Source organism: Sorex fumeus, unplaced genomic scaffold (assembly GCF_029834395.1).
Source record: "Sorex fumeus unplaced genomic scaffold, SorFum_2.1 ptg000041l, whole genome shotgun sequence".
Classification (NCBI taxonomy): Eukaryota; Metazoa; Chordata; class Mammalia; order Eulipotyphla; family Soricidae; genus Sorex; species Sorex fumeus.
The window spans coordinates 1,227,704-1,255,577 of NW_026606098.1; the positions used below are offsets into that span (position 1 = coordinate 1,227,704).

The 27,874-nt window shown below is 50.3% G+C and overlaps 1 protein-coding gene across 1 annotated transcript; it reads left to right on the forward strand.

Annotated features, from left to right (window-relative positions):
- The first annotated feature begins 28 nt into the window (after positions 1–28).
- RIPPLY3 (ripply transcriptional repressor 3) lies at positions 29–27,874 on the forward strand. The gene is made up of 5 exons (XM_056119636.1): positions 29–123; positions 887–953; positions 9,286–9,353; positions 11,621–11,725; positions 27,847–27,874. Exons 1-5 carry the CDS (start codon positions 29–31, stop codon positions 27,872–27,874), a joined length of 363 nt encoding a protein of 120 aa, XP_055975611.1.

A 27,874-nucleotide genomic window follows, 5' to 3' on the forward strand; every position in this document is an offset into this window, starting at 1 on the left:
TAGGAGACGCGGGGACGCGGCCGGCAGCATGAGACCCCCGGGGGCGCGCGCGTGCGGCTGCCACTACCCGGGGGACGCGGCCCGGGACCCCCCAACGCCGCCGCCGCCGCGCGGGCCCGAGAGGTGAGGGAGTCCCCGAGGGGCGCGCGGGGAGACGCGCGGGACACCTCGGCCCGGATCGCGACGCCGAGCGGTCCCCCGCGCCCGGACCGGGGACGTGGACGTCGGGGACCCCAGACCAGCTTCTGCCGGGGGTCCGCTCTGGTTCCCAGGGTGTCCGCCGCGAGACGCGGCTTGGCGTCTCTTTCCCAGCACCAGCCCGTCTGAAATGAACCAGGGGGTTGGGTGGACCGGGCCGGGCGGCCAGAATGGAGAAGCTGAATCCCACTCCCCTCTCCCCGCCCCTCTTTCTTTTTTTATTTTTTTTAAATCTTAGACTTCTGTAAAATCATCCCTTTGGGTCAAGATCTTGCAGTTATGGGCTGGTACTCTTGGAGTGAACTGGCCACTATCTCGCCCGCAGCTGGAGAATCGGAACCAGAGTTCAGTCCCACCGGGAGAGCGTTGGGTCCCCGACAGGGCACTTGTCGCGCCTGCAGAGAAGGCGGAGAATTGGGGAAGCATGTAAAAGCAAACAGTGAACCGACATTTCTCCACTGCAGGCTCGGCCTTGAGGGGGAGGGGTCCCGTGTCTGTGCCGGGGATCGAATCCAGAGCATCACAGTGCCACGCGCGCGCTCGGCCTCTGAACCCGCACCCCCGACCCTGCCCTCCCGCGCCTTCTCCAGGCTGACGTTAGCGTGGGGATGACAGCTGAGGGGAGAATACGGGGTGGGGGGTGCAGGACGGAAGGCTGAGCTTCACTCTCTGGTCCCCTGCCTTCCAGCCCCGCGCCCTGGAGACCTTGGATCCTGACACCCCAAGATGCTGAGCGGGGCAGCGCCGGGAGACAGGTAAGGTCAACCCGGCTTAGCTGGGTGAGGCTTCAGCGGGAAAGGAACGACTCCAGCAAACACCCGTGCTTGGCTTTGCTCCTTTTGGGGGGTCGGGAATCACACCCCGTGGGAATTGCTCAGGACTTACTTCAGGCTCTGTGCTTAGGGGTCACTCCTGGCGGGGCTCAGGGATACTACGCAGGGCGCCAGGTTTCAAACCCGGCACCGTTGCCCGCAAGGGAAGCAGCTTCCGTCCATTCTACCTCGCTGGTTCTGCTTTGCTGTGTGGTGAACAGGGGCTGCTGGCCGGGGCCAGGGCCAGCGCTCTGCGCCTTGGAGACTCGGTCCTCCTTGGGAACAAAGCCAGTCTTGGCCAGCTGTTTCCTGGGCATTCTAAGAGATTCCTGCGCGGGAGATTTTTCCCTTCTGCAACCCAGCAGGGAGGCAGAAGGCAGAGGCTAGGTCAACTCCCCCACCCGTCAGCCCCCTGTGCATTAGCGGGGAGCTGGTGCCACAGAGCAAATAAGAAGCGAGACCCCCGTCTGGGTGCCCCAGGAGGGGTGAGAGGCTGGGCTGCCCAGCCGTCTGGCGGCTCTCAGGCACTTGCATCCAGCCTGCAGGCACGCTGGGCGACTGTTGTCTGAGCAAACACTCCAGCCAGGGCTTTGCAGGGGAAGATTAATCTCCCCTCTGTTCTTTTGTTTCCTGGTTTGGTAACTAAATTGCTTTATACTGATTGAAGGAATGACTTGCTTTGTTACATTTGGGAATATAAATGGGTGACTTTTACCTGGCTGTGCAGTCGGTGCCCCTGGAAAGAACCAAGTATTTAATTTACATAACACACGTGGCCTGTGAAGTGCCTTATCTGCAAGCTGAGAAGCTCAGGTGCGGCTGCTTTATTGAATTGCCTAGAAAATGGGAGATTTCATTCAGGTACTGTTTTAAGGAGTGAAGCAAATAAAAGCTACGTAAAACTAATGAAGGGTATGATTTCTTTAGCTCAAATTACTCTCTTCATTTGATTCGGGGCCCTTGGGTTACTCCTGTGCTCTGCACTCAGAGATCTCTCCAGTTTTGGGGGACCATATGGGATGTCAGAGATCGAACCTGGGTTGGCCACATGTAAGGCAAGGCCTTATCTGTTGTACTATGGCTCGGCCCAGCTCAAATTATTATTATTATTTTGGGGGGGTCACACCCAGCGATGCTCAGTGGTTACTCCTGGCTCTGCACTCAGGAACTACTCCTGGCAGTGCTTGGGGAACTATATAGGATGCTGAGCCAACCCAGGTTGGCCGCATGGAAGGCAAACACACCCTACGGGCTGTACTATCGCTCCAGCCCCTCAAATTATTCTTTTTTTTTAAATTAATTAATTTATTTATTGAACCACTGTGGGAAAAGTTACAAAGCTTTCAGATTTAGGTCTCAGTCATGCAAATATCAAACACATTTCCCTTTACCAATACTTATTTTTTACCACGAAGAACCCCAATAAAACCCCACCCCTCACCCCTCCCAGTCCCTGTGAGGCAGATGAATTCTAGTTAACACTCTATCTGCTTTGATTAGATTCATTGTTTCAATAACAGATGCACCACTATTATTTAGAGTTTACCGCCCCCCCCAAATCAGACATGCTGAAAAAGCATTGTGAAATGATTTGCTTTCTACAGCTGGGTTCAAGAATTAAATGTTGGTTTTAGATTTCCACTATTTTTCTTATTAACCCTGGAAGTATTTCTACTGAAAGTCAGATAATTAAGAGATTGGTTTCTGTGCTCTGGAGTTGTGGCCGTGCCAGAGAGCCGCTTGTGGGGGGCAACTGGTGACCTCAGTAGGGCGTGAAGGGCGGACCAAAACGCCCCCCTTCCCATGAGGTTTTAGTCGCCCCCACACCCCCGGCTCATACCTGCTGTCCACAAGGCTCCCATGCGGCCACCATCTTTCTTTCCAGAGAGGAGAGAGCGAATGGGGCAACACCCTTTCCCCTCCGGGCAGACATGATGGCCTGGATTAACGCATAGTCCGTTTACTTTTCTGCTCCAAGCTGCTGGGTTCTGCATTAAGTCCTTGTGCTTCTGGGGCTGTGGCCATGCCAGAGAGCCGCTCGTGGGGGGCAACTGGTGACCTCGGTAGGGTGTGAAGAACGGACCGGAACGCCCCCCTTCCCATGAGGTTTTAGTCGCCCCCATGCCCCCGGCTCATACCTGCTGTCCACAAGGCTCCCATGCAGCCGCCATCTTTCTTTTCAGAGAGGAGAGGGCGAATGGGGCAACATCCTTTCCCCTCCGGGCAGACATGATGGCCTGGATTAACGCATAGTCCGTTCACTTTTCTGTTCCAAGCTTAACTCTGATTTTCAGGGAGAAACGTTGGGTGATTTACTTCCCATTGATCACTTTGTATATACGGAGATGTCGGTTTGGAGGAAAAGTCCTAGTTCCCGCATACTCGAGCTGTTCTTGTAGAGGCTTCTGGTCACCGGGGTTCCATCTGGGGGAGGCGGGATGCGGCACCTACCCCATCTGGGACTTCCCGGTGATCTCGGCTCTTTCTGGAACCTGGTTTCTTCTCCGGGAGCTGTGGAGCCAGCCCTCCATGTGGCCCTTCTCTGCGGCTGTGTGCTGTAAAGATGGCGCTGGGGGGCGGGCTGTGGGCATGACTTCCGGAATCAGAGGTTACCTGGGAGCCGGGATGGTCCCGGCAGTTCTCTCAAATTACTCTTATGTTAATGTCTACATAATAAAAGATAAGTCTTTTTCTTTCTTTCTCTTCTTCTTCTTCTTCTTCTTCTTCTTCTTCTTCTTCTTCTTCTTCTTCTTCTTCTTCTTCTTCTTCTTCTTCTTCTCTTGGCAGTGTATAGAGGACCATATGGGATATGGGATGCCAGAGATCAAACCCTGGTTGGCCTGTGCAAGTCAAAAGCCCTCCACACTGTACTACCACTCCAGCCCCAAAAGATAAGTCTTTCTTGGGACTGGACAATCATGCAGTGCCAGGGATTGAACCCAGGGCCCCCCATGCAAAGCAGGCACCACTTCCCATTGAACTATCTTCTCTGCCCAGATTTCAGTTCTCAAACACAAGATTGAAAACAATAGGGGCTGGGGAAAGAGAACAGTGGTTATAGCACTTGCCTTACACATGGCCAATCTAGGTTTGATCCCAGGCATCACCTCTGGGTCCCTGAGCCCAGCCAGGAGTGATCCTTGATCCCTGAGCACAGAGCCAGGAGTTAGCCCTGGTCACTAGCAGGTGTGGCCCAAAACCAAAACGAAGTGGAAGAGAGAGTGCACATAGTTTATAAATACCTAAGTGTAGCCACACCTAGTGTAGCTCAGGGATTACTCCAGGCTCTGTGCTCAGGAATCATTCCTGGAGGGCTCGAGGAACCAAATGGGATGCTGAGATCAAACCCGTGCGTGGCATACACCCTACCCTCTGTGCTATCTGCTTCCCTATTTTTTCTTTCTTTTCTTTTTTTTTTTTTTTTTTTTTTGGTTTTTTGGGTCACACCCGGCAATGCACAGGGGTTACTCCTGGCTCTGCACTCAGGAATTACTCCTGGCGGTGCTCAGGGGACCATATGGGATGCTGGGAACTGAACCCCGGGTCAGCTGCGTGGAAGGAAAACAAACGCCCTTCCTGCTGTGCTATTGCTCCAGCCCCCACCCCTATTTTTTCTTAATGAAACAGATGAATCATGCCTCTTAGTTGCAGAATTGAAACCAGTAGTGTTTGAACTATAATTGAAACTGTCCTTCCTAATGGGAGGGAAGTGTGTTTTGCTTTGGTTTGGTATTAGTTTTCCTGATCTGCTGTTTGCAAAGAAAGGGACCCTTGCAGAAACACGCTGGGCCGTAGCATCTGTCCGGTTTACTGTCACTTAGCACACACCACGCCAGGAGGTAGTTTCATCTCTGGCTTTTCTTTGAGTTGGGGCGCTATGGTCCTTGGGAGGAAGGAAGCTCTATGGCCCGTTGCCCCGGGACCGGCGCTTTGCAGAGCCAGAACTCCCGGGTGACCGCGGTCCTTGCGTGGGACCCTGGAGCGGGACCCTCCAAAGGTGGCGCGCAGCCCCTCCGGACTGGGAGCGTTTCTTGCTCTCCGGCGCCCTCTGCCGACAGAGTGAGGCAATTCCTGAACTGCGGAGGAATTGAGCCCCCGTGTGAATTTCTGTGGCAATTTCAACTGCATGCAGCTTAGGAAGGTTAACTATGCTGGGACTGCAACCAACGGGGTCAAAATTAGAATAAAATTTAAATGGAGGGACGAACTCAAGCCCTGTGTCCTGAGCATCACCTTCACTGTCTTGGAGTCTTTTTTTAAATTTTTCATGTGATATTTCATATGAGGTACTGACGGCGGACCCAGGTCAGGCATGTGCAAAACACTGCACTATCTCTCTGGTCCCTGTCTTGGTGTCTTCCACAGCCTTTGGGAACTGTCTTCTTTGGCGGCAGTTAAGAAGCCCGAGATAAGCTCTTGCTTACTGCGGCTGCATTTCCCTCTCTACTTTGCACTGACGCCTGAGTTCCCCTGAACGATGTCAGAATTATGTTCTTTGGTCAGACCTCCCTGCTTGCAGACTCCGCATACCTCAGGGTCAGAGGCTGCCATGTGCAGGAAGTAAAGCCTGTGTGGAAATCTCTGCTGGTTGGTTTGCTTTGGGTTTTTAGGATACCCAGTGGTGCTTAGGACTTACTTTGGCTCTGTGCTCAGGGATCACTCCCGGCAGGGGCCCAGGGGACCATATGGGATGCTAGGAATCAAACCTGGGTCAGCCACATGCAAGGCAAACCCCTTATGTGCTGTATTATCTCTCCAGCTCAGGATAACTCTGCTTGTATCTGCTCCTTCTTTCAAGGAATAGTCCACAGGTGAAATACACACAGAGTGCTGAAATCTACATTTCTTTCCCCCCTTGGATTATCAAAGCTTGAGTTGTGAGTCATTTCCCTTATCAGAGAAGAATTTGGGGGTGAGGGGAAGGGCCCCTAACTGAGATCCTTTAGTGATTCCTGAGTGCTCAGGGATCACTCCTAATGATGCTTAGGGGACTGAACAAGGCTTGACCACATGCAAGGCAAACACACTAACCTGTGTACTATCTCCTGGGCTCCTGAAAAAGATACGTATTAAGATGTTTTGTAACAAAGCCCCCCTTTTGGGGGGATGCACTTCTGGAGCTGTGCTGGGGCAGGAAACACCATCCTGTGCCCCTTGGGCTTCTTTCCACACTGCTCCTGTCTTTTGTCCCACTTCACTTAAATGGTGTTTTGATTTTTTTTTTTCTCTTTGGGTCACACCCAGCGATGCTCAGGGATTACTCCTGGCTCTGCACTCAGGAATTACTCCTGGCGGTGCTCAGGGAATCCTATGGGATGCTTGGAATTGAATCTGGGTTCGCGTGTGCTAGGTAAACGCCCTCCCTGCTGTGCTATCGCTCCAGCCCCCATTTAAATGGTTTTAAAGCTAAGGTATGCTTTAAAACCATTTAATCTTGTCAAAGGAACATTGTCAAAACTTCTGAAGTGCTGAAGACTGAAGGCTTTGAGGAAGCTGGTTTTTCTAGGCAGCTTCTCCTTTCGTGGCTGCTAGCATCAAGTTTGCTTAGTGTGGCCAAGTGAGCCCTTAACCAGTGATCCGTGATCAAATGACAAATGTACTTAAGCAGAGGGGACTTCCGGGAACTCCCAATGAGCAAAATTCATCAGGGAAAAGATTTTGTTCTGGCCAATAGTGATTCCTGAGCACAGAGAGAGGCATAGGCCTAGCACTGTGGGGTATTGCTCCCAAACGAACAAAGAAAAATTGTTCCAGAGATCCTCATTCTCCTGTCTTAGTACCCCAAAGTGATTTGTAAAAATAGGGCTGGAGCAGCCTGGGGCATTGCTTAGCAGTCAGGAGCAGTTTGAGGCCCAGTACTTCACGTCTCCTGCCACCCCCAGCACCCTGGAAATGGCCCTGGGGGACTGAGCTGTCTGGCCTGGCAGTTCCTTTATCATTGGGAGTCCCCCTCCCCCCCCACACACACATATGCCCCTGAGCACTGTTTGGGAGCTCCCTGAAAAAGGCAGAAGTGAAATATCAGCTGTTGGCTGTCTGGGATCCCACACACCCCAAACCCCCCTGTAGTAAAGTTCTTGGAACCCTCCACCCTCCTCCTGCACTGCCACGTTGGTCTCATTCCTGACCTGAACCCCGGGGCTCAAGGGCTCAGATAAATCACCCCGACCTATTTCAGCTCCCTCGTGAGTCTTCCTGGATGTCCATCCCAAGACCCCCCCACTCCCCACTGAAGCTCCAGCTTCCTGGTTCTTGGCCCTGGCCTCACATGGGCGCTTCCCTATTGAGGTTCAGGCTCCAGAATCTGGGGCAGGTGGGGTCCTCCCCAGACAGGCAGTGTTTGCCCCTGAGTCCTGTCCCCGTCCAACACTCGTGCTGGCTATACAAGCACACACAGGCCTGACTGGGTCCCACATCTGTCTTGCCTTGCCTGATGCCTTCCATTTTGGGGCTCAGACCGCTATTATCTCTCTAGACCCAGAGTTCATTCACCTCTTTTTTTCTTTTTTTTTTTTTGCTTTTTTGGGTCACATCTGGCTATGCACAGGAGTTACTCCTGGTTCACACACTCAGGAATCACTCCTGGCGGTGCTCGGGGGACCATATGGGATGCTGGGAATCGAACCTGGGTCGGCCATGTGCAAGGCAAACACCCTACTTGCTGTGCTATTGCTCCAGCCCCTCATTCACCTCTTTCTAGGCAATGTACTGAAAAATGGGGCAGGGAGACAGCACAGCGGGTAGGGTGCTGCCTAGCTTACATCCAACTTGGGTTCAATCTCCGGCACCCCACATGATCTCTCAGACTCCTTCAGGAGTGTTTGCTGAGCACAGAGCCAGGAGTAAGCCCTGAGCACAGCCAGGAATTGTCTTCCTCCCCCTCAAAAAGCCACCACCAACAATAAAACAACAGGTTGGACTGTTGGCTTCCAAAATCTCTACAGTAAGTCCTCGTGTTGGGGCTCAAGCGATGGTACAGCAGGGAGGGCATTTGCTTGCGCGTGGCCAATCCAGGTTTGATCCCGGCATCCCATATGGTCCCCCAAGCACTACCAGGAGTCATTCCTGAGTGCAGAGCCAGGAGCAACCCCTGGGCATTGTTGGGTGTAATCCAAAAAGAAAAAAAAATCCTCATTTTATGTTTTTACTTCCCCTGGGTTTTGGGCTACACCTGGAGTTACTCTTGAACTCTGCACGTAGGAATTACCCCTGACGGTGTTGGGGGACCATATGGGAAGTCAGACATTGAACCTGGGTTGGCCACGTGCAAGCAAACACCCTACTCGCTCTGCTAACGCCCCAGGTTCGATAGATTCCCAGCATCCCATAGGGTTCCCCGAGCACCGCCAGGAGTAATTCCTGAGTGCATGAGCCAGGAGTAACCCCTGTGCATCACCAGGTGTGACCCCAAAAAAGCAAACAAAACAAAACAAAAACTATCTCGCTCTGCCAAAAATAAAGTAAAATAAACCAGTGCCAACGGCCAAGACTCAGAGACTGTAAAATCCAGCTCCCGGACGAGAACAGTGCAGTCTGCCCCCGCACCTGGCTGTTCCTCTCGCGCCTGGCTGTTCCTCTCCGGGCCCGTTGGAGGGGAGCGGGTTGAGCTTTCCTCCCCGCCCCGACTAGGGCTCCGGCAGCCGAAGACCTCCAGGACCAGCCACCACCATGCTGAGACCACTCTCCGCACACCTGAAGGTACTGGCAGAGGGGCAAATCCACGTGGGTCCTGGGGTTGAGATCTCCCAGCCTATTCGGATTGGAGTCGAGCATCCTCCACCCAGATCCTCCAAATTCCAGTAGGTGGGGGTCACACCCACCACCTGACCCCCTGGCGCCGTGTAATCCCATCAACAGCCAAGACTCAGAGACTATAAAATCCAGCTCCCGGAACCGGACATCTTATCAGGACATCTTTTATGACATATCATCTCATTCCTACTTTGGACAAACTTGCAGGCTATCGAATGTAGCCTGCCCACAGGGCAGAGTCTGGCAAACTCCCCGTGGCGTACCAAATATGCCAAATACCAGTAACAATGATGGGTCTCATTCTCCTAAAGAGCCTTGAATATAATCTCAGGGTTAGGATGAAAGAGACGTTACTGGGGCCTGCTCGAGGCAATCGATGAATAACAGGATGAAATGAAAAATGAAAATGAAAATGAAACCAGTGCTGATGCTGCCCTCCACAGATGATGGAGAGCTTATTTTTTTGAAACTCCAAGAAACTGCCTTTCGAGGCGCTTGGACCCATGTCTGTTTGTCTTTACAGCTCGAACCTGGGGGTGACCAACGGACTTGGGGATCTCCGGGGGCCTTTGGGTTTCAGCATCCTGTAAGGTAAGAGGCAGCTTCAGGGTAAGTCACTCACCCTTGGAATAAACACTGTGCAGTCACGGGCTTCTCCTGTGTTAGACAGCTTTCCCGAACAGTCTTTGATTCTATTTCCTTTCCTGAGGAACTGCAAGGAGATTTAGTTGGGTTTCTGGAATTCATTCATTCATTGTTTCAGCTAAACATTCAGAATTGGCCTCTATCTCTTTTTGAGGGAGGGGACACACCCAAGGTGATGCTCAGGGGTTACTCCTGACTCTGTGCTCAGGAATCACTCCTGGTGGTGCTCAGGGGACGATATGGGATTCCGGAACTCAAACCCAGGTCGGTTGTGTGCAAGGCAAGCGTCTTACCTGCTGTGCTGTTGCTCTGGCCCCTCTTTCTTTTCTTTATACCTCTTTTGGGTGTGGTGGGGGCACTTCGACATTGTGCTCAGGGGGCCCAGAAATCACTTCCTGTGATTTTCAGCTAACTAGATCTTTAGTTCAATGCAAGGACCTGAGGATTTGGTGCCGCTCAGACCCTACAGTGCTGGGAACCCTGAAGGGTCCCCCAGCGATACCCAGAGACCACATGATGCCAGGGATTGAACCAGAATCAGGCGCTCTAACCCCTGAACTATTTCCCTGGCCCCTCACCAGACCTTTCATTTACATCTCACATTACACGGCATACCTTATGCTGATGTTCAGCTGCATATAGGTTGTAGATCCTATCTGATTGGTGACTGTTGTCAGCCACGTAGTTTTTTTGGTGCATTTAACGATTTGGTTTTAATTAGGTACATTTCTACTCTTCTCCTGGGTCGTAAGTTAATATAAAGTTTGGTACAAAACGGACCTGTGAAAGATGAAAATGGGGTGATGGGTGCAGAGGGCACTGGCCTTGTGCATGGCTGACCTGGGTTCTATCCCCAGCACCCCATATGGTCCCCAGAGCACCGCCAGGAGTGACCCCTGAAATCAGAGTGGGAGTCAACCCTGAGCACTGCTGGGTGGATGTGGCCCCAAAACAAAACAGAAAAGATGGGAACATTGGGACTGGGCTGGCTCAGAGGAGGAGCTCCGGCCCCTGTGTGAGGTCCCAAGTTCCATCCACACACCAACTCCCCCTCAAAAAAAAAAAAAAAGGCATTGAGCAACTGAGGCCCAGGGGAGAGCTGTCTGTATGGCCTGTCATTCTGCTGGTGCTTTGTTTTGCTCCTTTTTGGTTGTCTTTTGTTTTTCACTTATTTACTGGTTTGGGGGCCATACCTGGCTCTGGTCAGAGCTTTACTCCTGACTCTGTGCTCAGGAGCAACCAAAACGGTGTTCGGGGACTCCTCTTGGGTTCCAGGCAAGGGCTTAGCCCTTATTTGCTTTCCCGATTCCTGGCCCACTGATGGGAGAAATTATTTTCCACTTCCTGGCTGGCTTCACTGAGCATCGCCACCAGAGGTCCCAATTTTTATAGACATTTTCTGCTTTTTTCCAAGCATGACTAGGCCAAAATCCAGAGACTCCATTTTCTTTTTGGTGAAAACAAGGGACCCTCCCCCCCACAGTTCTCCTTTTCTCCAGATTTTTTATGTGGAAACATCCAGAAAAGCTCAGTGCTTCTTTAAACCTGAGTTTCAGGGTCAGGTTTGCAAAAGATCCCACCACCCTCATACCTGGGGGGTTCTGGGAGGCGGAGGAGCGTTTGATTGGGGGCTTAGGGGGAGCTGACCACCCTGCGTTTATTCACGCATCAGTTACATTCCCCCTTGATCAGAGAGGAAGGCTTTCATCTTGGGATCCCCCGTGTTTAAATTGCTTTTCGCTTCCACGTAGCCACTCTCCTTGCCGAGTGCTTTCAAATGGCTCCCTCAGATTGGAGCCCTTTGCCCCACCCAGATCAGCGTTCAGAACAAGGTCTCAGGGCTGGAGAGCCAGGACGGGGTTTAGGATTTTTCCTTGCACTCCACCAACCCCAATTCAAGCCAGAGCACCTCCCAGAGTTCATTGAGCATGGCCCCCTGGGCACCAGGAGCGAGCCCTGAGCACTGAGCCAGGAGAAAGCCTCGAGCACTGCTGTGTGTGGTTCCAAACATCTCCCCACGAGCCTGGGAGAACACCCCCCCCCCACACACACACAAAGAACCAGGGGTCTCCATGGGTGGTTCCTGGCTTATGACAAATGAGCACCCTGGGTGCCCAGGCCAGAGGGAGGCACAGGAGCAGCTTCCTCTAGGGAAAAGGCGCTTCGGCCCATTTCCCAGAGGCTTCGTGACTGACTTGTTTCCTACATGTTAGACTCTATTTGCCCATCTCGAAGCGTCAAGAGTATCTGCAGAGTTCGGGGGAAAAAGTGCTGGCCAGCTTCCCGGTGCAAGCCACCATTCACTTCTACAATGATGAGTCCGACGAGGAGGAAGAGGAGGAAGAGGAAGAGGAGGACCAGGAGCAGGAGGAGAAAGGAACCAGGAGGGCCGAGCTCCTGTGTCAGGGGCCCCCAAGGCTTGAGGGGATCGGGCCCCTTCTCCAGGGAGCCCCCGAGGGTTCCTCATCAGGATGATGTGGTCCCTCTCCCTGCCAGACCTACATCACAGGCACCCTGGGGACAGCGGGGGCGGACACGTGGCCTTCTTCAGGCAGTGCTGGCTGTTCTGGGGGCCGCCTCTCTGCTCTGGGCAGACAGTCAGCCTTGAGGCCCGGCCCTGGCTGAGTGGGGCAGCAGCAGCCTGAGGCCTGATCCTGGGCAGGGAAAAAAAGAGAGAAAGAAGCTTTTCCTTCTCCTTCATCCTGGTTCCGATTCGGGGCAAATACATTGAGAAGGATTCCAGAGCCCAGAGAAGATTCACGTTCTGGGGACTGTAATCGGGAAGCGCTGGGTCCTGCTCCACCTGCAGTCCTTTCTCTCTCTGCTTTGGTGAAGAAGTGATTTAAAAGTCTTATCCATGACTCCGGGATGGGGCCAGAGAAACAGCTTCAAGCGGAGGGCTGCTGAGCTGACAGGGTCATCACTGAGCACAGAGCCAGGAGTGAACCCTGAGCACTGCCAGGTGTAGACCAACCACCAAAAAATGACCTGAGGGGCAACCTGGAAAGAAATTTTAGTTCTGAAAATAAAATAAGGGGGCTGGAGCAGTAGTAGAGCAGGTAGGGGATTTGCCTTGCACGTGGCTGACCCAGATTCAATTCCTGACATCTCATACATAACACCCCCCCCCCCCCAGTACTGCCAGGAGTAACTCCTGAGTGCAGAGCCAGAAGGAACCCCTGAGCATCACTGGGTGTGACCTCCCCGTCCCCAAAAAAAAAGCAAAAAATAAATAAAAATGAAATAAGAGTCGGAGCTATAGTACAATGGGTAGGGTGCTTGCTTTGCATGTGGTTGATCTAGGTTCGATCCCTGGCACCTCATATGGTTCCCTGAGCATTGTTGGGTATGGCCTGACCCTCCCTCCCCCAAAATTGAACTAATAATGGGGCCAGAGTGATATGACAGGGGTTAAGGCTCTTTCCCTGCATGTGACTGACCCTGGATTGATCCCTGGCAATGCATAAGGTCCCCTGAGTACTGACCCTCCTTATTCCCCCCTCCCCCCAAAAAAAAAAGAACAAACAAGAACCCTCAAGATAGTACAGAAAGGAAGGCAGTTGCCTTGCTTGTGGCTGACCCTGGTTCCAATCCTGAGGTGCAACCCGCCTGCACCCCAAATAAACAAGATACTGAATAATTTCTGTCAGAATTAACAGGAACAGGAAATGGCTAAAGGGCTATGTGAAGGAGCCCGCTTTTAGGACAATTCTGGATTAAAGTAAAAGGTAAAGGTAATATGCCAGACACAGTAACAACAAAGTCTCCAATGGAGACGTTACTGGGCCCGCTCGAGCAAATCGACGATCAACGGGAGGGCCTTTACCTTTACCTGGATTAAAGTACATATGATTATCTCGTACGTGTTTGTGTAAATTTATAGGAAGAAGAGATTTAACTCAGAATTGGGCCTGTTTTGTGCTTGTTACTTGAATAGAATAAAAGTTTTCACAGGGTCTAATGTCAAATTATTTAGAATTTTTTTTGTTGTTATGATCAAATACTGTATTTTTACTTAAGGATCCTATATGTTGTCTTCCTGTATATAGTATATTATGTCAGTTTCTACTTGAAATAAATATTTTGAAAGAAAAAGTGTTTTATAATCACCTTTAAAAAATTCTTCAATGTCCTTTTTTCCTGCTTTGAAGATGTTTATCAGGATGTTTTTACCCTTCCCTCTTTTCAGTTGCTCATTGCGGGACGGGGCAGCAGTTGGGCGGGAGGCCCTTCCTTGCACATAGCCCTCCTGGGTCCAGTCCCGAGCCCGGCAGGACTGATGCCTGAATGCAGAGCCAGGACTAAGCCCTGAGCAACCCCAGATGTGCTTTCACCCCAGTATCTTATTGTTGAGGATGCAGGAAAAAGGAAAACACTGGGATTCTTTCTTTTTCTTTTCTTTTGAGGGGGGTCACATCCGGCAGGGGTTACTCCTGGCTCTGGACTCAGGAGTTACTCCTGGCGGTGCTCAGGGGACCATATGGGATGCTGGGAATCGAACCTGGGTTGGCCGCGTGCAAGGCAAGCACCTTACCCACTATGCTATCTCTCCAGCCCCCACCTGGGATTATTTCTTCCATGTCCAAATAATCCATTCCTGGTTCAAAAATAGGGGCCCCAGGTTGGGGAGGGGGCTCAACCAAGTGGAGGACTCGATGCATGCGAGAAGTCAGGGCTTGATCCCTGAGTACTGTGAGAAGCAACTGTCTCTACCCACCCTTGCACACAGGCACACACACGCACATACTGTCACACTCATACACTCATACATACACACACGTACATGCACACGCATAGTTACGTACACACGAATTCACACACACATGCACACACACGTGCAGACACATACATGTGCATTCACATACATGCACAATCACACACATGCACACCCATTCAGTTTTTAGGCCACACCCAGCAGTTTCACTCATACCGGGTACAGTGTCCCCTCAAAAACTACATGCGTACACATATGCACATCCAGGCACAGACATACATGCACACACATATGTAGTCACATGCGTGCACATACAACCACTCACATATACACGCATAGAGCCATACATACATGCCCTCACATACTACACATGTGCGTTCACACATTATGCATACACACACACACACACATATACCCCTTGGACCGGAGTCATCAGCATTTTGAGTATGCTCTTACTGATTTGCTTCAGCTTCTGGGAACTGGCCTGTTAAGTGCAGATGAAGCAAAGGACGTGCTGTGGCTCGGGGCCGGGTGCTGTGGGGCCCTTGTCCCTGAGGGGGAGTCAGAGCTGGTGGTTGTGGTTCTTGCAGGGGGGTGGGACTGCTCAGCTTGGCTAAATCAAGGCCGAGCCAGGCGCCACCTTTATTTTCATTTATTTATTTACTTATTTTTTTGCTTTTTGGGTCACACCTGGCGATGCACAGGGGTTACTCCTGGGTTTGCATTCAGGAATTACTCCTGGCGGTGCTCGGGGGACCACATGGGATGCTGGGAATCGAACCCGGGTCGGCTGGGTGCAAAGCAAATGCTGTACCCGCTGTACTATCACTCCAGCCCCTAGGCACCACCTTTAAACATCCATCTAAGAAATTTGAGTCTGGGGTCGGGGGTTAGTCCAGATAGTCCTCAAATAGCACATATGAGGCCCTGGGCCAACCCCCCAGCATGGCAAAACAAGCCAATAATAGTAGTAAATTCCAAGGCTGGAAGATGGCGCCAAGATCTGTTTTGGGGGCCCGGAGTGATAGTACAGCAGGGAGGGCACTTGCCTTGCCCGTGGCCGACCCATGTTTGATCCCCGGCTTCCCATATGGTCCCTTGAGCAGCACCAGGAACAATTTTTGGGTACAGGGCCAGGAGTACCCCCTGAGCGCTGCTGGGGTGGCCCCCAAACCAACAAAAATATGTTTCTAGTTTTGGTTTTTGGGTCACATCTGAGAGTTTACTCCTGGATCTGTAGTCAGGGGTCCCCCCTGGGGGTTCTGGGATAGAACTGGGTTGGTTTTGTACAAGGCAAGTGCCATAATCCTCATACTATTTTTCTGGCTCCAGTTTTGATTTAATTTATTTTTGGTTTTGGGGCCACACCCAGCAATGCTCAGGGGTTACTCCCGGCTCTGCCCTTGGGAATAACTCCTGGAGGTGGTCAAGGGACCATATGGGATGCTGGTGATCGAACCCAGGTCTTTCACATGCAAGGCAAGTGCTCTACTTGCTGTACTATCACTCTGGGCCTGGCCCCAGTTTTAAATTGTATTTTTTGCTTATTAAATAAAAATATGTGCATGTAATATGATCTAGATTTATTCATACTTAAGCCATTTCACAGAGAAGCATAGATTGAAGTGAAAAAAATCTCTCTGTACATCTGGTAATAACTAAATCACAGCATTTTTTTTTTTTAGTTTCACCCATACCGGGTACCGCCTCGCCTCAAAGCTAAAATAAAATAAAAATTTCCAAAAAAGAATAATGTGCCTATGGAAAAACAGCATGAACTATAGTAAGCTTGAGGAATTTGCACAGAGCTCATGTGCTTGTGTCCGGAGCGCCAGCTCACACACAGGACGCTCAGTCCCCAGTCCAGCCTGGGGCCTCCTGCCCAGCGCCCCCAATCCCGGCCCCTGCATCCGTCTGCCTGACGTCAGAGGAATCCCAGCGCATGCGCGGCTGGAGCCGGGCCTCTCCCTGGAGAGGCTCATTCGTCACGTGTGTGCAGCTCGCTGGCTCATCCTCAAGGCTGAATGGGGCCCTTTGTCCAAACCTACCTCCTCTCCCCTTCCCTTCTGCCACTGGACAGTTGGTCAGTGTTTGGTTAGGGGCTGTGGCCATTCCTGGGGCGCCACTGAGGAACCTGGACGGATTCCATTGTGTGTACATCTAGGAGAAAGTATGAGCTTTCCATTAAAAAAAAAATATTTTTGAGCCACATCTGGAGGTGATCATGGCTTACTGCTGGTCCAGTGATAAGGGGGGGGTTGGGGTGTCAGGGACTGAGCCCAGCTTGGCTGTGTGCGAGGTAAGGCCCCTCACCCTCCTAGTCTCCCTGCCCTCCTCCTTTCCCGCCCTCTCTTCAGTTTTTAGGCCACACCCAGCAGGGCTCAGACCTCTGCACTCCCGGCAGTGTTCAGGGGACCATATGCGGTGCTAGGGGTGTGCAGAACAAGCATCTTAACCACTGCGCTGCGTCTTCAGCTGCATGAGCTCCCCACTCACCTGGGTGTCTCCAGCCAGATGATCATTTAAGAACCGGAGACAGGGGCTGGAGCGATAGCACAGCGGGTAGGGCGTTTGCCTTGAATGCCATCTACCCAAGTTCGATTCCCAGCATCCCGTATGGTCCCCTGAGCACCGCCAGGAGCAATTCCTGAGTGCAGAGCCAGGAGGAACCCCTGTGCATCGCTGGGTGTGACCCCAAAAAGAAAAAAAACAAAACAAACAAACAAACAAAAACCACCGGAGCGAGGGGGACATGGATGGAGAGAAGCCGGCCAGGAGAGTGAGGTTTCCCGGCCACTCGCAGCCTCTTCCTTTATACTGAGCTTCTCTCCTTAGAACTCAGGGCGCTATTGGGCACCTGGCGCTGGTGTGTTGGTCCTCTCTGTGTTGGGATTTTGTCACAGGACTTTGGAGTTGGCCTCATGAGTGTTGGGGCATAGGAGACAACTGGGGACATTCAGTTCCTTGAGATTCTGGAGAGGGCCTGCCAGTACAGCATGGCAAGCTCTTTCCTTGCATGTAGCACACCCAAGTTCAATCCCTAACCCACCATATGCTTCCCCTAACCCACCAAGAGCGATTCCTGAGAGCAGAGCCAGGAGTAAATCCTGAGCCCTGTTGGATGTGACCCAAAATCCAAAACAGAAAAAGAGAGAAATACAGAGACCTTTGAATCCTGGCACTGCATGTGGTCCCCAAACACGTACCACAAGTGACCTCTGAGTACAAAGCCTTGTGTGGCTCCTTCTCATCTTGGGATGTTCCAAAGTTATTGGTTGTCCTCCCAGATTTTTTGATTCTCCAGCCTCTAAAGTATGGTCAAAATCTTCAACTTTGAATGGGTGAGAAAAAAACGGAAGGAAAAAGCTGTAAGAGAAATCTGTCTTTTTTCCCGGAAACACCAAAGTGCATGTATTTTACTTTCCTGCAGGGCAATGAATCATTGAGTATGACTCATCTTTTTTATTTAAAAGAAATCTTTGGTTTGACTCATTTCAGTGGAGTGGCTATTAAAGGACCAATGAATATAAAGGTACTTTTTATTCATCATGAAAATGATGATGGATGTTCGTAAAAATAATCTCAGTTGCTATAGAGGGGACTGGGCAAATCTAAACTACTGTATTATTTGATTATTCAATAAAACATACATCGTATGGCTTCTAAGCAGATTTTATTTTATGGTTTTAAATATTTCAGAAATATGCTCACTATCACTATAGACATGCACATTTATAGTGCATTTATACATGCACTATAGACAACCACATCATGCATAGGTTAGTACACTACCATCTTTCATCTGTCTGTATTTTCTTTGGGGGGCCATACTCAGCAGTACTTGGGGGTGCAAAGTAAAATACATGCACTTTGGTGTTTTCGGGAAAAAGGACAGCTTTCCCTTACAGCTTTTCCCTTCCATTTCCTTTTCACCCATTCGAAGTTGAAGATCTTGACCATACTTTAGAGGCTGACCAAAGATTTCTCAGTGGTCAGGAGTTGTTCCTGGCAGTGCTCGGGAGACTGGCAGTGCCCAGGATCGAACCAGGGCTCTTGCGTGCAAAGCATGTGCTCCAGCCCAGGGAACTCCCTCTCCAATCTCCAATTAGAGTGCACCACTGCCTTGCAAAGGCAGGTAACAGAGATCATTCTCACAGATCTGTGTGGCAGAGATGTGGCGGAAGAGGAACCCTCAAATAGTATTTGTGGGGATGCGACTATTTGAAAAACAGTTTAGCAGTTTCATGAAAAGGTTAAATATAGGGGGCCAGAGAGATAGTACAGTGGGTAGGGCACTTGCCTCGCATTCAGCTAACCCAGATTCAATCTCTGGCACCCCATGTTGCTCCCTAAGCCCTACCAGGAGTGATCCCTCAGCACAGAGACAGAAGTAAGCTCTGAGGTGCCCTGGTGTGGCCCAAAAAACAAATAAAACAACAACAGAAAAGTTAATCATAGGGTCAGAAAGATGCCTCAAAGGGAGTAAATAGGAGTGGCCCCTGACCACTGCTGAATGTGGTGCAAGGGCCCCTGTCCCCTCCCCAAATAATGGAACTTTTGTCTTGTATACATAAGGCTCTGGGTTGGATTTCCAGCATTACAAATACAAACACCGACAAAGCAACCAAATCTGAAAATAAAACTCTTTTGTGCTTTTTTCTTTAGTTGTAGAGCCAGTAAAGGAGGACAACAGTTTATTTTTAATATTTTAATATTTTAAAATTTTATTTTCAAAAAGTTCACAATAATTGCTTAAATTAAATATTTCAACATCAATCCCACCACCATTACACCTTCCCACCACCATTATTTTGAATTTTCCCACCACCACCCAAGCCTGCCCCATAGGCAGGTGCTAAATCATTTACTCTGTATTGCTGATTATGAATAGTATGAGATATCATGCAGCACTTTTGTAGCAAAACACTCCTGGAGTTCTAAAATTTTAAATATTGGGGTCCGGAGGCATCTTGGTGGCATGCTGCTCTCTTCTGAGATTCATTTGTGAGTCTCGGATCATGGCCGGTAATGCACTTAAATGGTGCCCAGAGGCAGTTCTTGGGTATGACTGCCAAGGAACAGAAGGGTGGGGAGATGGGAGTAGGAGACCATTCCCAACTCCTTGAAGCCTGGAGGTTTCAGTCACAAGTCCTGTATTCCTGAGTTTTTCAGAAGATTCATTCTCATGTGAGGGGGACCTCGTGATGAGTCTGTGAAGTCAGCCTTGAGTGTGACGGTGATTGGGTTCTGTAGGTTTACAGCTGCCGGGGTTCACTTGGGGCAGGTGGGGGGACACACCTGCTCCCCACCTAGGTGCCCTGGTGAAATCAGCCTGGCAAGGAGTCAGGAAGACATCTCGGTGGCATGCCGCTCTCTTTTGTCATTTATTTGTGAGTCTGGAAGACAACAGTTTTTCTCTGGGGCATGACAACCTTTAAATTTTCAAAAGTAACCCAAAAGGGGTCGGAGCAGTAGTACAGCAGGTAGACATTGACCTTGACCTTACATGCGGCTGACTCGGGTTTGATCCCTGGCATCCCATAAGGTCCTCTGAGCACCACCAGAAATCATTCCTGAGTGCAGAGCCAGGAGTAACCCCTGAGCATGAGCATTGCTGAGTGTGACCTAAAAAGCCAAAAAAAAAAAAAACCCTCAAAGAAATCGATTGCTTGAGTGGGACCAGTAACGTCTCCACTGGAGCCTTTGTTGTTACTGTGTCTGGCATATCGAATACGTCACGGGGAGCTTGCCAGGCTCTGCCGTGCTCAAAGAAATAGTTCTAAAGAAATCCTTGGATTCTTCCTGACTCTCCTGAGGGCTTGGTTGTCCTGGGTTCACCAGACACTGGCTTCTGGACACATGCAGTGACCTCTGAGCCATCCCTCACCTAAAGGCAAAGATGTCCTGGGAACAGGTAGGAACAGAGTTTCAAGGGCTGAAGCATTTGCCAGGCATGAAGAGGCCCCGAGTTAAATTTCTGACTCTGCTCAGAAAGTAAATAAAGAAAATACATGAAATTCAGAGGATGTGTTAAGCCACACATACCAATCCCCAGATGTGTTTGCTGTAAGTGTTGGGGTCGCATTTATCACCACCAGCAATCAGCAATGACAGTCCCACAAGTTTTCCTTCGTTTACTTCAACAATAGTTGGGCTCAGAGCAATATTTACCAATCCCATTAACATGATCAAAAATGAGCTTGCACATGAAGAATATCATGCTAAGTGAAATGAATCAGAAAGAGAGGGACAGGCATAGAATGACTGCACTCATTTGTGAAATCTAAAATAACACAATATGAGACTAACATCCAAGGACAGTAGAGACAAGGGTCAGAAGGATTGCTCCATGATTTGGAAGCCTGCCTTATGAGCTCAGGGAGAAGGCAACTGGGATAGAGAAGGGATCACTAAGTCAATGATGGTTAGAAGGGTCACTTGGGATGGGAGATGTGTGCTGAAAGTAGATAAAGGACCAAACACGATGATATCTTAGTATCTGTATTGCAAACCATAATGCCCAAAAGTAAGAAGAGAGAGAGTAAGAAGGAAAGTTCCTGCCACAGAGGCAAGGAGTGGGATGGGGTGGGGGTGGGGGAGGGATACTGGGGACATTGATGTTAGAAAATGCACACAGTTGGAGAAATGGGTGTTTGATCATTGTATGACTGAGACTTAAACATGAAAGCTTTGTAACTGTATCTCACAGTGATTCAATAAAAAAAAAAAAAAAAAAAAATGGGTTCGGAGAGACGGTGAAGGAGGTAAGGCACTTGCTTCTAGCCAGCCCTGGTTCCAGTCCCCAGAACCACCTGAGCATAGACAAAGGAATAGGCCCCTGAGCACCTCCAGGGGTGGTCACAACCCTCCCCCCTGACCCTGAACCCCTTGCACCTCTCCCTGATTCTGTTCTCAGTTCCTTCTCCAGCATAAGCAATATTGACTGTGACTCTGAACACTGCAGGCTCACTTGGCTCAATTCTGAACTTTATTGAAACAGAATCATACTTTGGTACTCACTGGTGTCTACTTTTCTGTTTGTTTGTGGGCCACACTGGCAGTGCTCAGGGTTTATTTCTGGCTCTGTGCTCAGGGATCACTCCTGGCGGTGCTCGGGGAATCATATGTGATGCTGAGGATTGAACTCAGGTCCATCATGTGTAAGGCTAGTGCTCTCCCCGTGGTACTTTGTTCTGGCCCTGCTGTCTACCTTCTTTGCTTCCAGAGTCAGATTCTCCATTTGCTGCTGGACACCTGGATGCTTCCAGCTGTCCTGGTGGTGGACAGTAACTGACTGCAAGTTTTTTGCATCCATCCATGCACATCTGTACCACCTTCTGCCAGGAGGGAGTGGACGTGGCTTCTGGGTCTGGGGACACGTGAGCCACGAGCTTTGGTAGAAATCATTTCATTTTGCTGAAATCTAGAAAGTTATACAAAGTGAGTCACGAGGAACTTCCTACAAGCAGGGAGGTCCTAAACAGAAAGGCATGCATGTTCCTCTTCAGGTTTGACCTGAGCAAACGGTCCCTGCAGAGACCACTGAGGAACCGTCTTGGGGTCCCTGGAGTCCATGTCTTACGATCAACTCCTGTGGGTTCGGGCCTGGGGTGGGATGAAGAGTGTGAAGCCTGGATGCCGTAGCTTGGACCCTGGCTTGGTTTATTTATTTATTTTGCTTTTTTGGTCACACCCAGCAATGCTCAGGGATTCCTCCTGGCTCTGCACTCAGGAATTACTCCTGACAGTGCTTGGGGGACTCTATGGGATGCTGGGGATCAGACCTGGGTCGGCTGTGTGCAAGGCAAATGCCCTACCCACTGTACTCTCATTCTGGCCCCCTGGTTTGGTTTATTTTTTTGTTTTGTTTGCCCTACCTGAAAATGCTCAAGGCTGACTCCTGACTCTGAGTTCGGGGGGTCACTCTGGAGCAGGGATTGGGATTGGGAGATCTTTTGGGGTACTGGGGATCCAACCAGGTTGACCATGTGCCAGGAAAGCACCCTACCTGCTGCACTGTCTCTCCAGACTCTTGGCTTTGGTTCCAAAGAAAGCAAGAAGAACTAGATTTTCTCTGTACCTCTACCCCAGCAGTGGCTGAAAATCAACTTAGATTGTTGGGTTCTTTTGTGGGGCCCATATTCAGCATTGCTTGGGGGCGGGCACTCCAGCTCTGTGCTCAGGAAATTCCTGATGGTGTTTGGGGTAGCATGTGGTGCCAGGGATTGAGCTGCACTCAACTTTTTGAACTATCTTTATGCTATCTTTATGGCTTATTCTTAGGATTTCTGAGGGGGGGGTACATATTACAGGGGGAGTAAATCATTTGCCTCGCATGTGGCTACCTCCAGTTTGATCCTTAGTGCTGCATATGGTCACCAAACCACTTCCAGGAGTGGGCCCTGGATACTGAGCCAGAAGTAAGCCTTGAGCATCACTGGTTGTGGTCCAAACTGGGAGGGGGAGGGATTCAAGGGAGGAAGGCCAGGGAGTAGCTCAGAGACAGAGAATGTGTGAACAGGTATAAGGCAGCAAGTTTGATCCCCAGCACCCCAACAATACCCTACATGCTTCTCCCCACCCCTCACTGCCACCACTGTGTGTGTGTGTTTGTGTGTGCACTGCCACAAAAAGGTGCGGCCCCCAGTCTGTGGGACAATAACCACACAAAAGGGAAGAAGAGAAATAAAAATATAAAATAAGGGCCTGGGCAAAAGGCATAATGAAAATAGGCTCTATATCCCTAATCATCAGGTATATGCAAATCAAAGAAACAATGAGATATCATCTCACACCACAGAGACTGGCACACACATTAAAAACACACACACACACACACACACACACACACACACAAAACATCTAGTGCTGGCATGGATGCAGGGACAAAGGGATTCTCATTAACTGCTTGAGGGAATGTTGACCAACCCAGCATTATTGGAAAACAATATGAACATTTCTCAAAAAACTAGAACTTGTGCTTCCATATGACTCGACAACACTGCTTTTGTGAATATACCTGGGAGTCCCAAAGCACAATGCAGAAAAGCACTTATGTTCAGTGCAGCACTGTTCAAAGTAGGCAAAATCTGGAAACAACCCGAGTGCCCGAGAACAGACGACTGGATAAAGAAACTATGACACATCTACACAGTGGAATACTCTGCAGCTGCCAGGAAAAATAAAGCCATGAAATTTACTTAGATATGAATGGACATGAAAATATCGTGCTGAATGGAATGAGTCAGAAGGAGAGGGACAGACATAGAATAACTGCACTCATTTGTAGCGTGTGTGTGTGTGTGTGTGTGTGTGTGTGTGTGTGTGTGTAAGACTAATACACAAAGACAGTAGAAACAAGGGCACGGAGAACTGATCCAAAGGAGGAAGCTTGCCACAAAGGGAAAGGAGGATGACAGTGACAATTGGAAATGATCACTCTGGACAAGAACTGAGTGCTGAAAGGAGGTAAAGGCAGATACCCTTTTAGTAACTGTCTTGCAAATCACAGTGCTGGGGGGGGGGTGGAGAGGGAGGGAGGGAGAGGTATAGAGAGGGAGAGAGAGAGGGGGAGGAAGGGAGGGAGGGAGGGAGAGGTATAGAGGGGAAGAGAGAGAGGAAGAAAGAGAGAGGGAGGGAGGGAGGGAGGGAGGGACAGGGAGAGAGAGGGAGGGAGGGAGGGAAGGAGGGGTTTTGAGAGGGAGAGAGAGAGAGGGAGGGAGAGGGAGGGAGGGAGAAGGAGGGAGTGAGGGAGAGAGAGGGGGAGCGTGAGAGAAGAAGAGAGAGAGAGTATTTTTTGCAGTGGCCCATAGAGGCAGGCTGTTGTGGGGCGGGAGGGAAATTGGGGTCATTGGTGGAAGGAGTTGTGCGCTGGTGAAGGATTGGGTGTTGGAACATTGTATGACTGAAACCCAATGGTCAACAGCTCTGTAACAGTGTATCTCACAGCGGTTCAATGAGAAGGGGGTGGGGGGCTGAGGGCTGACTCAAACCACGGCACTGGAGTGGACTCCCCCATACCAAGTGCATGGCATGTTCTCCATCCACTGAGCTCCCTCTCCAGCCCTGATTTCTTTTTCTTTCTTTCTTTCTTTCTTTCTTTCTTTCTTTCTTTCTTTTTATTTTTTTGCTTTTTTGCGTCACACCCCACGATGCACAGGGGTTACTCCTGGCCCTGCACTCAGGAATTATTCCTGGTGGTGCTCGGTGGACCATATGGGATGCTGGGAATCAAACCTGGGTCAGCCGCGTGCAAGGCAAACGCCCTACCCGCTGTGCTATCGCTCTAGCCCCTCTTTCTTTCTTTCTTTTTTTTTTTTAGCTTTGGGGCCACACCAGTGCAGTGCTCAGGCGTTACTCCTGGCTCTGCCTTTAGGGGTACCTCCTGGAGGGTGTGTGGGACCATATGGGATGCTGGGGATCAAGCCCTGACCAGCCCCAAGTGAAGCAAATGCCTGTTGTACTATCACTCCAGGCCCCCCTGTTTCATCGTCTCACAACTCCCTCTATTTAAAGTTTGAGTGAAATAACTTTGCTTCTTTCATCTGTAACATTTTATCCATCTCAGGGCTCCATCTGAACATTCCTACTGGACCAATGACCTGTGTATGGAATCGACCCCCCACCTTGTCTAATTGCCATAAACTCCCATGCAGGAGGGGTCAGATTCTCACACATGCCCCCGCTCCCCCCCCCACCCCCCCAATCTGGAATCTTTCTCTGCGCTTGATCTTGGTCTTGGGCCACTGGGCTACCCTCAGTGTCCAGAAGACCTCTGGATCTGGAAGATAAGCGATGACGCATCTATTCTCAAGGAGAAGAACACTGGAGAGGAAACTGCTCTAACTCTTCTTTTGTTTGGTTAAACCTGGTCACGGGGCAGGAGAGTCCAACTGGGTGGGTACTGGCCTTGAAGTCCTCGACCTGGGTTATTCAATCTCTGCAACATGGTACTTGGACCTGGAGCTCTGCCAGAAGAGATCCCTGACACCACTGGGAGTGACCCCCAAAACAAAACAAATTAGAAAATGAAAATAGCTTTTTTTTTTATAGATCTAGATTTACAGACTCATAATTAAATCTTGAACGAGATCAACCAACTGCAAACATTCACGGTTATCCCGGTGTGCTGGCTACAAACTCTACGGCTCCTGGGGCTGGAGCGATAGTACTGCGGGTAGGGTGTTTGCCTTGCACGCGGCCGACCCGGGTTCGATCCCCAGCATCCCATATGGTCCCCTGAGCACCGCCAGGAGTAATTCCTGAGTGCAGAGCCAGGAGTAACCCCTGTGCAAACAAACAAACAAACAAACAAACTCTATGGCTCCTTTGGGAGGGGGTTGGCTGGGTCCCTGCTGCCCAGTACCCCGTACCCTACGGCTGCCATGACGCCCTCCGCCCAACTGCACTGACTCACGGCTGAGCTCTGCAGATACGCCAGATGCTGAAAATTTCAGGTACCCAAGTGTTCCAGCTGAGAACTCTAGGGTCTTCTCAGAGCGGGGGTGAGCAGCCTCCCCGCAACTCACACACATCCAGAAGCCCTGGCAGCCACTCCCCCCCCCCCAACTGCTGCCATGTAAGTCCACTGCCCAATTGAACATTCGGAGTTTCTGCAACACCACTTTTTTGACACCTCCAAACTCTACAAAACTTGCAGCCAGCAGGAGACACCAAATTAGATGGGAAAGTAACACAGAAAGTAATGAAGCACAACAAACAGAACCATTAACTCAGAGGGATCAAATGAGCAACACAGCTTAGTAAAACCCTCAGAGAAGGACTTAATGACCCCATGATGAGAAATAATCATTTTCATAAATTTTCTTTTGTGGAAGGTTTTTTTTTTTTTTTTTTTTTTTTTGCTTTTTGGGTCACACCTGGCAATGCACAAGGGTTACTCCTGGCTCTGCACTCAGGAGTTACTCCTGGCGGTGCTCAGGGGATCATATGGGATGCTGGGAATCGAACCTGGGTCGACCGCGTGCAAGGCAAACGCCCTACCCACTGTGCTATCTCTCCAGCCTCTACTGAAGTATTTTTTGATAATTGCACTAGCCATTTAGTTGTAACAAGCACTATATTAAAAAAAACACACACATTATTTTGTGCCCGCTAAGGGGACAGGCTTGAGGGGTGCTTGAAAAAAATGGGGACAACGGTTGAGAAAAAGTGACAGTGGTGTTGAGATGGTGGGATTGGTGTTGGAATATTGAATGCCTGTAACAAATGCATGATGAACAGCTTTGTAAACGATGGTGTTAAAAAAAATAAGGGAGAAAATGAAAATAAATGAAAAGGGTTAGAAGCCAGAGAGGCAGTATAGCAGGTAGGGCACTTGTCATGCTCTTGGCCGACTCGGGTTTGATCCCTGACTCCCTATATGGTCCCCTGACTCCCACCAGGAGTGATTCCTGAGCACAGAGCCAGGAGCAAGTCTGGCCCCCCTTCAAAATAATAATAACGATCACGATCACGACCATCCTGTTGTTCGTCGATTGCCTTGAGCAGGCCCCAGTAAGGTCTTCTTCGTCCTAGCCCTGAGATTTTTTTAAAAAGTGCCATATTCAAGGCTCTTTAGGAGAATGAGACCCATCATTGTTACTGGTATTTGGCATATTGGGTACGCCACGGGGAGTTTGCCAGACTCTGCCGTGTGGGCAGGTTACATTCGGTAGCCTGCCAGTTTGTCCAAACTGAGCACAGAGCCAGGAGCAAGTCATGAGCATTGCTGAGTCTGGCCCCCTTCAAAATAATAATAAATAAGTAAAAAAGGGTCATGCTGTATAACATCCTCCATTTCCTCAGCCTGGCTGCGGGGCTCAGCCTGCGTCTCGCTTTTCCTGTTTGAACACACCACTGCAGGTTCTGAGACTCCAGGACACGTTTTCTGAAAAACTTGTTATTTTGTCAAAAGCCTGATGTTCCCAACAAAAAAGGATGCAAGGCAATTACCGCCTACTTGCTCAGGTTTATGAAATGGAAAGAAATTATTTTCAAGCACATTTGGGGGACTCCTTTGGCAATACCGGAGGCCAATATTTTCTAAAGAGACCGATGCTCCCAGCTGCAGATCTTGGCATTTGGGATGACAGACAGGCAAATGGTTTCCCGAGATTGTTTTTCCTTCTTTCTCTGCCACCCCCTCCTCTACCTTCTCCATCTTCCACTCTTCCTCTTCCTCTCTCTCGCTCCCTCCCATCTCCTCCCCTCCTCCCCTCCTCCTTCCTGCCTTCCCAGGGCTGCTTTTCTCCACCCCCAGAACTGGCCGGAGGATCTCTATTTCCTGGCCCTTCCCTGCTCTCTGTCCTGGACTCGGAGAGTGACCCCTCCTGAAACTGCCAGATGGGATCACCTTGCCCCTCAGACCTGGAGGCCTTTCTCCTGGGAATAGCCCCCCCCCCCCCCCCCCCCCCCCCCCCCCCCCCCCCGCCCCTTCCCCTGGTGGCTCCAGAGAGACCCAAAAAGGTGCAAAAGAAGGATGAGAGAGGCCTGAAGGAAGAGTGGGCGCTTGCCTTGCATGCGGCCAACCCGGATTTGATCCCTGGCACCTTATCTGGTGCCCTGAGCCCTGCCAGGCGTGATCCCTGAGTTCTGAACACCACCAGGTGGGTCTCCAAAAAACAAACCCACAACAACAGGGACGGGGAGACAGACACAGTGCAAAGATTGTAGTGTTTGCCTTGCACTGGCTGGGCCCTCAGTCCCATTCCTGTCTCCTTGCAGAGACATCCCCAAGCAGCACCAGATGTGA

Bases quoted from the DNA above. Each gene is read 5' to 3' on its own strand.
- RIPPLY3 (XM_056119636.1), top strand. From the start codon at position 29: ATGAGACCCCCGGGGGCGCGCGCGTGCGGCTGCCACTACCCGGGGGAC. The intron at 124-886 runs GTGAGGGAGTCC...CCTGCCTTCCAG, and splicing joins CCGCCGCGCGGGCCCGAGAG to CCCCGCGCCCTGGAGACCTT. The intron at 9,354-11,620 runs GTAAGAGGCAGC...CCTACATGTTAG, and splicing joins GGGTTTCAGCATCCTGTAAG to ACTCTATTTGCCCATCTCGA.